The 13,645-nt window shown below is 39.3% G+C and overlaps 3 protein-coding genes across 3 annotated transcripts; all 3 read left to right on the forward strand.

The window, feature by feature from the left end:
* The first annotated feature begins 70 nt into the window (after positions 1-70).
* On the forward strand, positions 71-1,956 carry LOC144649545 (small ribosomal subunit protein uS17m-like). The gene is made up of 2 exons (XM_078509059.1): positions 71-335; positions 1,500-1,956. The coding sequence occupies exons 1-2, from the start codon at positions 240-242 to the stop codon at positions 1,692-1,694; spliced, it is 291 nt and encodes a 96-aa protein (XP_078365185.1). The 5' UTR covers positions 71-239; the 3' UTR covers positions 1,695-1,956.
* A 773-nt stretch (positions 1,957-2,729) lies between these two features.
* LOC144649547 (putative E3 SUMO-protein ligase RNF212) lies at positions 2,730-13,397 on the forward strand. Its single transcript, XM_078509061.1, has 15 exons — positions 2,730-3,561; positions 3,651-3,712; positions 3,827-3,901; positions 4,511-4,567; positions 5,116-5,171; positions 5,582-5,703; positions 6,133-6,199; positions 6,775-6,811; positions 6,914-6,986; positions 7,250-7,334; positions 7,530-7,667; positions 8,091-8,206; positions 8,307-8,365; positions 9,187-9,233; positions 13,256-13,397. Exons 1-15 carry the CDS (start codon positions 3,456-3,458, stop codon positions 13,281-13,283), a joined length of 1,128 nt encoding a protein of 375 aa, XP_078365187.1. The 5' UTR covers positions 2,730-3,455; the 3' UTR covers positions 13,284-13,397.
* On the forward strand, positions 9,250-12,512 carry LOC144649548 (neuropeptide FF receptor 2-like). The gene has a single exon (XM_078509063.1). The coding sequence runs from the start codon at positions 11,201-11,203 to the stop codon at positions 12,284-12,286; it is 1,086 nt and encodes a 361-aa protein (XP_078365189.1). The 5' UTR covers positions 9,250-11,200; the 3' UTR covers positions 12,287-12,512.
* Positions 13,398-13,645: the final 248 nt, after the last annotated feature.

Genomic DNA, 13,645 nt, shown 5'->3' on the forward strand with positions numbered 1-13,645 from the left:
TTGACGCGAACTCCTCAGTGCATCATTGCACAGCTTGTCTGACTTTTGATTATTTGACCAATAGGGATCAAAATGAATTTTGCTTTCCAAAACATACAAAAGAAAGCAATAAAACGCCAGCTGCGTTCATCAGTTCAAGGCTATTTTGGGAACGGCTGTCTGGCAAATTAGGCGGAGGCTTGGGACCCGATTTACACACTTCACATGGTTTTAAATGAAGTCCTATCTGCAAATCCAACATGGCGCAGTACGTTGGGACAGTAATTGGCACTAAAATGGATAAAACAGCCAAGGTTTTGGTCACCAGAATGGCCCTGTATAAAAAACTAAAAACGGTGAGGAATTATATTTAGCTCCGGCTTTTTATTTTCATCTAAATTTAAAAGTTGTAGGTCGTCAAGGCATAAAGACATGACTCTTTCCAGCTATTTAGATATGATCTTGTTACTTAAAATCTCACATAATTTCCTAGTCTTGATGACATGTACTATGTATTTTAATCCTTTCATATTGCTGACATTGCTGGACATCTATTAATGTCGGTCATAAGGAAACAAAGCTTGCACAGGCTTGTGAAGAAAAGGGTAATAACGTACCGAAAATCAAGATAATTTTTGAAAATTTCCAAGAAAAATTGGTCAAATTTATGTCATGGAAAACTTTGAAGAGTCATGAGGGAAAGATTTCCGCAGAGGACCCTACATTAATTATGCATACAAATATTCCATATAATCCTTCACACACGAACGGCAGTCATGAACAGAACGAGAGTTACAAAATTGTATGCATAATTAATGTAGGGTACTCTGCGGAAATCTTGCCGTCATGAGGCCCTGCCAAGGTAAATTCCAACAAGCGACACGGCCCATAAGGAAGCGACAGCACATAAAATAAAATCGTGACAAACGACTACCCCTTTTCGATAAGGACAAGCAATTTTCCAGCGACCTGGACCCCCCCCCCCCCCCTGGCAGGGCCTCAGTCATGGAAAAGGTCGTGGAAGTTAAAATGCTCAAAAGAGTACAAACCCTGCTGCGAAGTCTATTTGAGGTTAACAATGCAGAGATGTAAGGGGATCTTCCAATAGTCTGTTAGTAAAAATATTGTGTGAGAATATCACTGGCAGTGAATCAGCAAATAAAAACTTTTTTACAGAAAAGCTTCATTTATCCCATAGTTCATTGCTATTAAAAATTGGGGACAGCATGGAGTATTGGTTAAAATTACAGCTTCTAAGTAATTTTTGCTAGGGTAAATTCAATGGCAATAATAATAAAAAAACATAAATATAGCTTGAACTATACTGAATAATGTCAGAACTGACTCTTCATAGGAAAATCTATTTAGGGATGGGTCATTATTTTCTTGGACGGAGGGTATGAAAAAATTTTCCTCTGCAAACTTTTTTTTAGTTTATGCACCACTGCAAACATTTTTTTAGTTAAAATTCTGTTTTTTAACTCTGACACTATTCTCTTCTCTTGGTGTTCCAATTTCAGTTCTTCAATGAAAGGAAAGTGTATTTTGCCCATGATGAAAATAACGAGTGTGCAAGAGGGGATCTTGTAGTGATCAAAGAATGTCAAAGGATGACCAACCGCAAATATTTCACAGTGTCAGAGATCATTGATAAAGTTCCAAGAGTTGTTGATCCAGAAACTGGACAGGTTCTTGTTCAAGACAACAGAGAATGACACTGTGATGACAGTTTTCCTTCCAAACTGCATTAAAGGGAAAATACCATGTGGAGTCGAGTGGTGTATTTGGACATGAGTGGTTGAAGGTGTCTTCCATTTTCAATTTGGACAGAGACAATTTCCATGACAGAACTTGTATTCAGCACATGACATGATGATAGTCACATTTGTGAGAATCTCGTTAAGAAGTCAAGCGAAACAGTTCTTCTCGTACAAATTGAAATGAATTGTACTGTAACTGCATGCTAAACCCAAACCAGAACAAATTTACTCACAAATAAAATAATAGCTGAAAAATAAAATATGTTTGTAAAAACTATTTTGACATTATTTCATTATTTAAAACTGGCAATTATCAAATAAAAAGATCAAACAGAACAGACAAATTACACTCTATGACAAGTGTCTCTTTTCTATTCAGAATTAACCAGGGCTTATCCCCTAAGCCCTAAGTAAGGTTGCCACTGGTCAGGAAACGGTCATGGAAAATAAAAGTTCCTAAAAAAGCCAGGGCTCCCCCCCCCCCCCCCCCCCTTTGGGCAAAAAATGTAAATGTTTAAGCAAGAAATCATGGACGATTTTTTTAGGTCCCACCTTAGAAAGAGATCCGGAACCGCCTTTGTAGTTGGAAGAAACATTTTTAGGTCAAATGTGATCTCAACGATATGTGGCTTTTTTTGGAAGTGGGGGCTTGAGGCCGCTACTATATCTGACATTTTGCATTTATTTGGCAATTGAAAGTGTATTTTTCAAAGAAAAGTCAGGGAATTTTGAAAACTTATGTCTGTGGCAACAGTGGAGTGTAAAGAGAACTTCAGTATAGTTGTGTTACAGCTTGAAAACGGTTTTTGTGAAGCGGTGCGAACATGCTCTCCACCATTTGAGCTATAAAACCACTTGAAGCATTTTTTTAGGTTTCCTCTGTAACTGCGACGAAATCTCATCGTCAGTTGCTACTCAGAACGTTTTTACTGCTTAATTTCCTATTTCCCTTAAACACACAAATCGATCAAATTTAAGGAAGAGAAAGTTGTATAACAAGCTTTTTACGCTTTTTGCAGCACTGACTTGCTTTTTCCAGGATGTCTGTAACTCTTAGTCTTATTTCTCTCCATCTTTTGGCAAATATCGTTGTATTAAAACTTTTAAGACGGAATACAACTAAGCTTAAATAAAGTTAAAAGTTGAAGTAGAAATCCCATCAACGCTTTTGAAATGTAAATTCCTCACCCCACCCCAGTAAAAACTGCAAAGCGTTGACGCGGGCGGGCAGCACTTTCCCGCCAATTTTTGTTTGCAAATTGGAGCAAGTTCAACAGTGATTCTTTGAGAATTGAGTTCTGTTTTCTTTACGGATTCGCTTTCTCGTATAGAAAGCAACTTATTTCCAGACATTTTTAACTGTTCTTGGGCATTGGCCTTCTTTGCAGCGGACAGAAGTTGTCGAAGCACGCAGTTCGGAGAACACGGTGAAACCATTGTGTACACTGTTCAAAACTTTCCGTTGAACGATTGACTTTATTCAGGAATTCCTTTTGATCGTTTTACTCTGGATTTCTTTAAACAAACTTTCTGTTTTGGAAAATCGCCAGAATATAATACTTTAATACTGCCAGGGAACCAAACGATGCGCCGGGTCAAACAACTCTGTAACGAATTGCGGCGGAACTTGAAGAAGCTGTAAAAGTCGATCAGGAAAAAAGAGCTGCTGCTTGTTTACATCGCTTTCAATTGTTTCTCCAGCATCATCTTCAGTAGATGGCAGATTGGGTCCATTGCAATAACTGCTTCTTTCGACCTGGAGGAGGAAAGATATTTTCTCTCACTAACTGTGGACATATTTATTGTGCAGATTGTCTGCAAGGTGAGTAGTTAGTGTGCAAAGATCGAAGCTTTTAAATGTTATAATTTTATTCAAATACAAACATGACTGAAACTTTTTTGGATTAACAGCAAGTCCCGACCATTGTACAATATGCAGAAGGACATGTAACTCAATTGTATTATCATCGCAGGTAAGTAAGCTAAATCAATCATTTACCTTTAATTAAATTTTTTCGGACGTTGCTTTTGTTTTACTGAGTGATTAAATCAAATTGTTCAATTCCTTTTATTTGTCTCCACCCTAGATGAAACCCGAAGTTGAGATGTACTTCACCGACCCTGCCAATTTGTCCAAGAAATACCACTCACAATTGTCACAGGTAAAAAATTCCTAAACTTACCTTAGAAATGCATTAACTTGAATGTTTTCTGGGCTGAAAGTTAGTTTGAGTAGGTCAAGTTTTGAAATGAATAAAAATTGCTCCTTGCAATCGCGTTTTTTTTATCAGCAACGACGCAGTTGGTAAACAAGAACGTTCATAGCGTTTTTTAATAAAATTATTAGTTATTGCCATTAACTATGTTATTGCAGGGCTTGATTGAAAAGAGCGGTAGAACTCAGGCTATGTTTACCCGGGACCGGATCTAAATGGATCCGGTACGATTTTCAGACCAGATAGGCCTTCTGTATACACGGGACCTTTCTGGAGCCGGTCCGGAACGGATCCAAAACTGGACCCGCTGTTCTGCAGGTCCAGTTCTGGATCCGTTCCAGACGGGTTCCAGAACAGTACCGTGTAAACACAAGCCCATCCCATCCGGTCCGGACCCTTGTAAACATAGCCTTTAATAGCCAGTTTTAAAACCTCAGACAATATTGGACCGGCAATAAGAAAATTGGCCCTCTCAGGTTCCTGAGTTGTGTAATATAACGCGCGTTTTGGGTAACCTTTTCATTTTTTCTTTATTTGCTTGTCGTTTATCATAAGGTTATAGAGTTTCAGAAGAGCCACAGACAGCGACTAGCAGCAAATAACGAGAAAAAGGTATAGTCAACTGCAACAGCAAAGGATGCAGATGTTTTCAAAAGGGAAGGGGTGCAGACAGATGTATTTTCTTGGCTTTTCGGAGCTTACGTTCCGTTAACAAAAATGTAGGGGAAGGGCAGGCCAATGGATAGCTTTCGCTAATTAATCGTTCATATTTTCTTTCTAAACACTAAATCTTAAAATAGCAGTCAATGATTTTTTAGCCTGCCCAGCCGTCAGATGCAAGTGTAGAAAGAGATTTCAACAGTATACATGGTATAGGCTCTCTATTTATTAGTTCGGCGACGCCATTATAGAGAGGCAACCACTAAGTATCATACAAGGGGAACTATCAAAATCTGAAGTATTTGCATAAGTTAGTGTAAAAAATGAAAAGGAAAAAAAAAAAAGAAGAAAAAAACAGAAATGACATCTATTATTGGTTCCTGTATATATTTGATATTTACCATGAAACTCTGTTAGACCTTGAAATAAAAAGAAAACATCTTTCCAGTTTTGAGAAACTGAATCACGCCTGTAATAACTGAAACTGTCATCACTTGAAGGTTTTGGCGGTGGAGAGACTCCAGAGGCAAATGTCGAGATTACAAGAACTTGAACGGTACTGGTTAATTAAAGCACTACCTAAATCTATGTGTATCTATGTTCTTGGACCTACCAAGCAGTTACAACAGTTGCGTGAAATTAATGTTCATTCGGCCAATCTGGTTTATCATGATATAGTTAGCCTAAATTAGCACGTTCTCCCCACAATCTTTAAAGCTGGAACACATTGTTAGTATTCAGTGAAGTCATTATCATTTTAAATATAACGGAAAATAACGGGGAGGCACTTAGTTTCCTGAATAGCAGATTGTGAACATCGTGAAGTTGTCGACGTGACAAGTTAGTCTCGTACCGTTAACAAAGTGCTTGATGCACCTCGAAATCTGACCATCTTTTATTGATATATCATAACTTTAAAATTTTAGTCATAATCTTTGCTATTTTACTATATTTAATGCGGGACAGAGAAGTTGCTGTCCTACAGGAAGAGAACAGCCATCTGAAGAGATTACTCGCTAACAGTTCAAGCAGACCGGTTACCCCTCACAATTATCGGAACTCGCCAGGGGCAGCTCCCATGAAACGAGGTGAATAACTGCAGTGAAATATACTTGTAGACCGAGAGTGACTTCGCCAATAAACAGCCAAAGTGTGTGTTTAGACAGAAGTACATAATCTATGTACTTCTGGTTTAGAAACAAAAAGAAATACCGCACCCTTGCTAGTTCTCTCTCTCCCTTGTAATTTTTAATCATTTATTTGGCTTTGCTTAAAACTCAAAACAAAAACAAAAACGCGCTCAGTAATCTGTTAGTAAGACTTAGCAAAATAAAGTTCTAACCTTGTCTCATCGTAGCCACGTTTTTATTTCCAAGATTCCGAGTCTGATTTCAGTGCAAAGAACATTACAATAGTAACAACGTGAGAATCCCTCGTCAGTTTATAAGACTGGTTTGATCAATTCTTCGACAATGATGTAAATGTTCATTAATTAAGCATCTATTTCTATATTACAGGTCACACTCCATCTCCGACGGGCAGCCAGTATTCAGCGTCTCCTTACGGAAGGACCCCACCCAATAGGTAAATTGTATTTACTTCATTCATTGCGAGTATTTTTCCAACATACATAGGGTGGCAATACGTGTGTCTTGAACGACGGAATAAGAGACGAACTTCTTTATGCGTCTGAAAGTAGAGAATCAGCTTTAACGGTCCCTAACGTAATTTAACTCAGGAATTTGCCTTCAGTGAGCGTTAGGTCTAGAAAGGAAATCGAGGACCGCACAAGGCAAAGAAAATTTATCTGACTTCAGTGGGATTCGAACCCACAAGCTTCGGATTAGATCACCGTTGTTCTACGATCCTAGATGGAAGCAGGTCGTCGCAAAACAAATCGGGCCTTTAGACGGACTATTTGATTTCGTTCGTCTTGAACGTTTAGCCGAACCCACACTGATTGTTCTACACGTTTTTACACCAGACGCGTAAAACAGAAGACACAATTCAACTAGACGCATTATGCGTCTCTAGTATAAAAATTGCAAACGGAATTCTTCGTTTACATTTTCCAGCATTAACCAAAACGGCACTTGTCATTTCCGGGAATGTTTTTACCTCCCAAAGTCGCTAATTGTATTTTCTTGACTTCTTTACAGCTCACAAAAGGAAAATAAAGCGTTGAACCAGTGGCAGGTACAGGGGGATCAATTGGTTTTAAAAGTGTAATTGTCGAGTATTTTTTGATCCAGTTTTGAGGTCGTACAGGCGACATTTTGATCCCGTTTTTTGTTCCAGAACCAATTATCCCGCTCTGCATCTGGCCCAGCGAGATTATCCGTGAGGACGCCACCGTGTAACGGATTCATGGGTGAGTAGTTTTAATAAAATGCATTCTGATGTTGTGCTACATCAATAGATGGCTAGCACTCGAGTCTGTGTGATTCACACCTACAACGCAAGCATGAGCATAAGCACAACGTTGCTAAGACATGTGATTAAACTATAAAAATAAGGTGACATTCAGAAGGAAATGCTGCAAGGTTTGCAGATCAATGTTGCGCTTTCGTTCACTCTTTAATTGCGTGGTAAAAATCCATTCAAAACTGTTATACTGTATTATTCTTAACCTAGGTACAGTCAGAAGGACACCTTCGCCAAACAAGCAGCTTTTGTCGCGCCCAGGGTCCGCAGGAGGAACACCTGGAACTATTCTAAGGTAAAAGAATATTTGAAAGGATGACACTAATTTGACTGTCTCTGGGGGTTTCACTGTAAAACTAGCGTAATCGGCAGGCCTCTGTGGGAGTCTCTGCTGTTCCGTGGTGAAAATATGATTTTTTTGAAGTTATTGTAACATAGAGTCAGTGTTGTTGTTGTTGTTGTTGTTTTAACTGTTTTTATGTCTTTCCAGGTCCCATCTCCAAGGCATGCACTTGTCAAGGACGGCGAACACTCCCGGGAGTTATGAAGCGGCCACTCCTTCGGGCCTAGGAGCAGCCGGGGGTCCATATTCTCCAATGTCTATGTCATCACCTGCCTTAACAGCCAGGTAGGACGATTATTGTTGTTTTGCATCATTTCTTTGTAAAACAAATTAAACAAACAATAGGTGGAAAATGCCTAAGTCTATATAAACGACAATTACTTAGTAAGCCCGGCAACTCCTTGGCCATCTCTATTTAATGTGCAGTTGAATCCCGATAACTCAATTCGTTAAGGGAAATCGAAAAGGGTTCGAGTTCCAGTTGTCGGGGGTTCGAGGTAAAGTTAGTAAGAAATTGACCTGAAGTGGAGTTGAAAAAGGTTCGAGTTAGCGGCTGGTTCGAGTTATCGGGATTCATCTGTAGTTTTGGCACATGACCTAAACTTCGTTGATAGATGACTGTATCGTCCTTTATTTTGCTAAAAGCATCTAAATATCTAATTCATTCGTTTCTTTATCTGTAGACTTATTCTTTTTTATGTGTTTCAGGTCAAGCACGCCAGGTAACAATAGACTGAGCAACAGATCGCAGTACACAACTCCCTCATCCTCTCAAAGCGCAACACAAAGTAGTTCTACACCTAACCAGACTGACCACTGCAGCCGTACGTACAAATTATTCTGTTTTTTTGTTTGCTCTCCTTTGAAAGTTTACACTACTTCAGAAAGTACTCACAGTTAATCAATGTCCATTTTTCACCACAGAGGAAGAGGAAATGTCGACGCCTCCGAGTCAACTGGACCCTTCCAGACGACAAATACAGGTTTCATTATCTTTTTTTCTTTTTACGACTGAATTTTTTAATTCAGGAGTGTAGTGGGTAGCCCGGCTTCACTCCCACAGTTGGTTGGTTGGTCCATCAGCTGTAAACTTTTTGTTAATAGAAGTAAGAGTGTAGCAAGGGCGGCCGTATAAAGGCGGCCTTTTAAGGCTTAATAAGGAAGACAAAAGCAAAGAAACAAAATGCGGCTGACAATTATGTGTGGAAAGTACTCGACGGCCGAAAAAGTGGACATTGAGAGCCGCAAAAGCGATGCACGATCGATCTCTTTCATATATTTACCTGAATCAGTCTAAAAGTTCTAATATATTTATTTACAGCGTTATTACTTTACGGCTTACATGTAAATGCTTTTATTCTCCAATGTATACCTATGGAGCGATATAATAAACAAACCGTTTTAGCGCTACGGGGTAAAAACAGAAAAAAAGAAAAAAAAAGCACCGACACCTCTGGGTTTTGAACTCACGACCTCGAACACCCCATCCTGAAACCTTCTCGACTGAGCTACCGCTAATCCGACAATCTCAATCACGTGAGACGAAAAGATCCTATATCAATGTAATAGACATTGTGGGCTCAACCGCCGATTGTCTGCAATTGTCACGCATGTTTTCTCGTTTTTTGCTTTTTTAATTGCATCAAAGAAATGTTTGAATGACCTTCTGCTCATGTATATTCAAGGTATGAAAATCAAACGTAAAACTTGGTAAAAAAAATTCAGTCGTGGCTCGAAGAGCTCTTTGATCTTTATTTCTTATTCGTTTGGATTCGTATTAATTGGTTGTATATTTTTTCATCAGCTAAGATACCAACCAAGATCAGCGATAATCAACAAGCAACCATTTGTGTAAGTATTTAAAATACTGGATTTCACATTCAGTCGGGGGAACAACTACTGTTTCCGTTCCGTTGGCGAAGTCTTTCGGATTACAACTACCCAATCAGAAAACATTGCGAATAGCCGACATTTTACATTTCCATACCGATCTTTCTTTACTTACCAACTTGTTTCATTCAACTCTCGAATAGGAGATCCCGCTGTAGTTGTTCTGACTAAATGGTACTTGTTATGCCGACTGATTTCTCTAGTAGTAAAGGTTTTTAATATCCAACTCTTCTCGCCAGGTATTCTTTACTTTGGAGTCCGAATACTCACCAGGCTCACAGCTTTCATCAGGCAACGCAAGACAAGTTTAACTGGGTCGCTCTCATTGCACCTGGGGTATTTAGTTTCACCTTCGCCTGATAAAAAGCAGGCCATAATAATTCCCTTCCTTGATGACTCAATAACGCCCTCATTGACTTAACCAGGGCCGTAATTGTTTCTTTAGTTTTTTGATAAATTTTATTTGCATTCACCACGCACTGGCTGCATTTTATCTTGCGATCTGAATCCTTACAGGTCTCGCCTCCTTCGGTTTGATGGAGACGCATCTCCCTTTCAATTCCCCAATTTAGTCTGTGTTTCGAACTGCAAGGGAACTTTTACTCAAGTTGTAGGACTCTTAAGGGGCAAATGTTACGAACCAACTTCCGCACTGTAGTATCCAGCTTCGTTCGCTGTAATATAGTTTTAATCAAATAGACTGAGAGAGTAACTAAATGTAATTTTCGTTGTTTGCAGTTAGTTAGCCTTCAGTATGTAGTACTTTAACTAAGAACGTTTGGAACTACTGATTCAGTGGATGTCATGCCTTAAGGCTTTATTTAGAAAGATGGCTCGTGAATATCAAGATACAAGTCGATATTAAGCTAATACATCCACTGGCACACAGCCTTCGGAGTGTACATGGTTTGAAACATCCGTTCTCTGTATTTGTTCTTTCGAATTTCATTTGCTTAGCGAGGAGATACTTATCTGTCGAGTGTTTTTGCGTAGGTGAAATATAATCATAGCACCTGCAATCGTCCTCGTTTCGCGAAAAAAATCGCCGTTTACACCTGTTTTTCTTAACCTACCCTCAGCTTGAAACACAAGGCTCATGATCAGCTCACCCGTTACACGGTTACGAGAAGCACAAGGGCGAGCAATTTCTCCCAAAAAAAAAAATCTAAGGAACACCCAACTTAACGAAATTATTTATCTTCGCGAGATGCCGGAAGGCTAAGAAAATTGACGGTAATTACGAGAATCTTAAAACTTTCATTTTTAGCTGTACTGCGCCACTTTATTTGCCCTTCTCATCTGTTATTTGAACACTCTGACAGTTTTTTCAAGACTGATGGCATCATTTGGTGTTCTTCTGTAAAACACGGACAAATTCTAAGAGAGGAACTTATTTTATAAAATTGGATGGAACACTTAAACATCTCTCGAAAGTTTCATAGTTCTAATAAGGTAAGTCAGATTACACTTCCCTATATTACAAAGGCAATCGAGAAACTGTTGCAATTTTTGCCGCCTGATGCATCTATGATGGGAACGACAAATGTAAATCTGTTGGTGCCAGACGTTAGCAACGCATGGTGACGGAAAGTCAACTTTAAAAGTTGCGCCAAACAGATCGTAGTCTCTTTTAACCGAGAAAAATGGAAAGCAAGTGTTGAAAGACTCACCACGGATCGAGGATGAATCAAGCAAGGTCAGTAAGGGATAAAATAAGTCATCAACTGGAGAGTTTTGGGAAGTAATAAACACTGGCAATGAGTCAAAAGTAATAAACCCCCTGAAATTACACACTGACACCTGTCGATCAAATTAAACACAGTTTGGCGGTTTAATTAAGCTGATAAAAACCTCGCGCCCGCCGCGGGATTTCATTAAGCTTCTATCCGGCAAGCCAGCAAGAACACTAAAAAAGGCAAGGAGATACAATGGAAAATCAGACGGAGGGCGAACTACAAGTCGAGGAAAATTTGTTTTCAGAACCTGAGTATATCAAAGGGATTAAAGTAGCAGCTTACTGCGTTATTATTTTGACTTCCCTGGTGGGCAACAGTCTTATTATAGCAATAGTGGAAAAGAACTACAACCATCACATGAAGACACCAAACAACTTCTTTGTTGTCAACACAGCGGCCGCTGATATCCTGATCACTGTCTCCAGTGCGACAGAAGCCGTCATCACACTGGCCTTGTCCAGCTGGTTGGTCCAAGGCGAATTCGGACACGCTTTGTGCAAACTGAAGTCCGTTGTAATGGCGCTTTCTGCACTGGTTACCACCCAAAGTCTGGCCACGATGGCGGTTGATCGGTTTATTGTGGTGTTCTTTCCTCTAAGGAGGATCATAACGCGTCAGGTGGCCTGCGGGATCATAGGGATAATATGGGTCTCATCGATTGTCTTCACAGTCCCCATGGTGTTCTTGGCAAGCGTCCAGGATTTTAAGGGCAGTAACATTTGTTACCTGACTTTTTGGGAGTCAGAATCTGTCGAGATTTACTTCGTGGCCATTTTCGTCTTATTCAAGTGTGCGCCACTGGTAATCCAGGGCGTGTTGTACACTGCCGTGATGTTAAAGTTGTGCCTGCGAGAGACACCTGGAAATGAGCTTCATATTCCAAATCACCACCACTACCACACTGAAAAGATGAACAGGAGAATCATCGCCATGCTGGTCGCAATCGTTCTGCTCTTTGCTGTTTGCTGGCTTCCCCTCTGGATAGAAAACATGTTGTGCTTCCAGAATTTCTCCAACAGCATTTGCACGTCACCTGATGTGTATTTTCTGGTGTGGTTCTTGGCGTACAGCAAAAGCGCAATCAACCCGTGCATTTATTTTATTTTTAATGAGACTTTTCGCCACGGTGCTTCGACACTGTGGATGAAAATCACCCATAGCCGCTCAAGGCGTCGTTGCAACATATCTCTTCGGCACAATCGAGTAACTGCCTTGCATAATCGAGTCCCGCCTGATGATACGAACACAAGAAGCCATCCTGTAAATACAACAGTCTGAAATATCATTAGAACGATGCTAAATCGTCTACACATTTCTGGAAAGTAAAATTCCATCCGCCCGGAGGGCATTTTATTGAAAAAAAAAGTTGTAAAAAAAAAATAGTCTTTCACTTAAACGTTTAAAATTGATGACATTTTCACATTTCGAAAATTAAGTTTGCTTAGGAAAGGCCCAATACTTGTACATATAATTGATTTGTAGCATGATGACAGATTGTATTATTTCCTCGTCTATACCTGTCATTCTTCTGATGTAATAAAATTGACAATTTGATTAGTTACGTAACTGTTTTCATCTCTTCCGTTGTAGCGCTAGAAAATGCTTAAATTAAAATGAAGCGAATTCAGGGCCCTGCATAACCAAATTAAAAATCTGCACCTCGGCAACTTGAACCAGACTTAAAACACACCGACACACAAATTTGGCGGCACGTGCCAGTCTTTAAATTGCAGTGAATTTTTTTTCAAACTTTCTATGCGCGCAGAAATCTTCATGATTTGTCAGAGCCTTCAATACCAATAGTTCTTGATCAGAGTGTCTTGATTGGCAACCGATCAACTGAAAAAATCTATGCAAAAGATAAGCTCTTTAGGTAGGATGAGTGCAAGTCACGTTCCTGCCGCTACGTATTTTCCAGTTTATTCATTGGGTAAATAAAAGAATTGTAACCTCTTTAGTAATCTGCATCTACGATTAACATTGGTTTAATCTAGTCTTCGTTTGGACGTTGAAGTTGTGTTGGTGCTTCGCAAGTGAATAAATTATTGATACATCAACGAATGTAAGAGAAAATAAAAAATCTAATCGCCTTACATTCACGGTAACTAGGATACGTAGCCAGTCTTCTTCTACACTTTACTATTTTATTTCAGGCCGGGGCATGTGAAAACAAACGAAAAAACCAAATAAATGTATTTCACAGGCCATTATGTCGCCAACTAATATTGTTTTGTTTTTTTGCTTCAGGACCACACCTTCAGTCACACCACGCTGAGACGATGCAAAGGACATCGAATTTTTATTTTATCATAAAAATAATGTATAAAATCTACACTGTTATTTACGTCAGTTGAGTTCAAAGAAAATCCATTAAAAACCCAAACCAGTGATTAGCTACTTTGACTAGCCAACTAGAGCGGTTTTTGTATGTATAACTGGTTTAAAAAATCTCGTCTGACCTTGAAGGTGAGAGCGAACTTGTTGTTTCTGTGGCGAATCAGGTATAACATCAAAGCTAATTTTTATTTGGATGCAGTATTTTTCCCGTCCTTACCAAGAGTTAAAAGTTTGTTGTTAAAAATTCTGATCGTTGTTAGGCTACTTTTAGAAGTAAAAAGCAGCTCTGTGAACACTTTG

This window comes from Oculina patagonica, chromosome 4 (genome assembly GCF_052425735.1).
Source record: "Oculina patagonica isolate OP01 chromosome 4, crgOcupat, whole genome shotgun sequence".
Lineage (NCBI taxonomy): Eukaryota > Metazoa > Cnidaria > Anthozoa > Scleractinia > Oculinidae > Oculina > Oculina patagonica.

Excerpts from the sequence above, each read along its gene's own strand:
- LOC144649545 (XM_078509059.1), top strand. The coding sequence starts at position 240 with ATGGCGCAGTACGTTGGGACAGTAATTGGCACTAAAATGGATAAAACA. Across the intron at positions 336-1,499 it reads TGTATAAAAAACTAAAAACG|TTCTTCAATGAAAGGAAAGT; the intron begins GTGAGGAATTAT and ends TTCCAATTTCAG.
- LOC144649547 (XM_078509061.1), top strand. The coding sequence starts at position 3,456 with ATGGCAGATTGGGTCCATTGCAATAACTGCTTCTTTCGACCTGGAGGA. Across the intron at positions 7,668-8,090 it reads TCACCTGCCTTAACAGCCAG|GTCAAGCACGCCAGGTAACA; the intron begins GTAGGACGATTA and ends TATGTGTTTCAG. Across the intron at positions 8,207-8,306 it reads CCAGACTGACCACTGCAGCC|AGGAAGAGGAAATGTCGACG; the intron begins GTACGTACAAAT and ends TTTTCACCACAG.
- LOC144649548 (XM_078509063.1), top strand. The coding sequence starts at position 11,201 with ATGGAAAATCAGACGGAGGGCGAACTACAAGTCGAGGAAAATTTGTTT.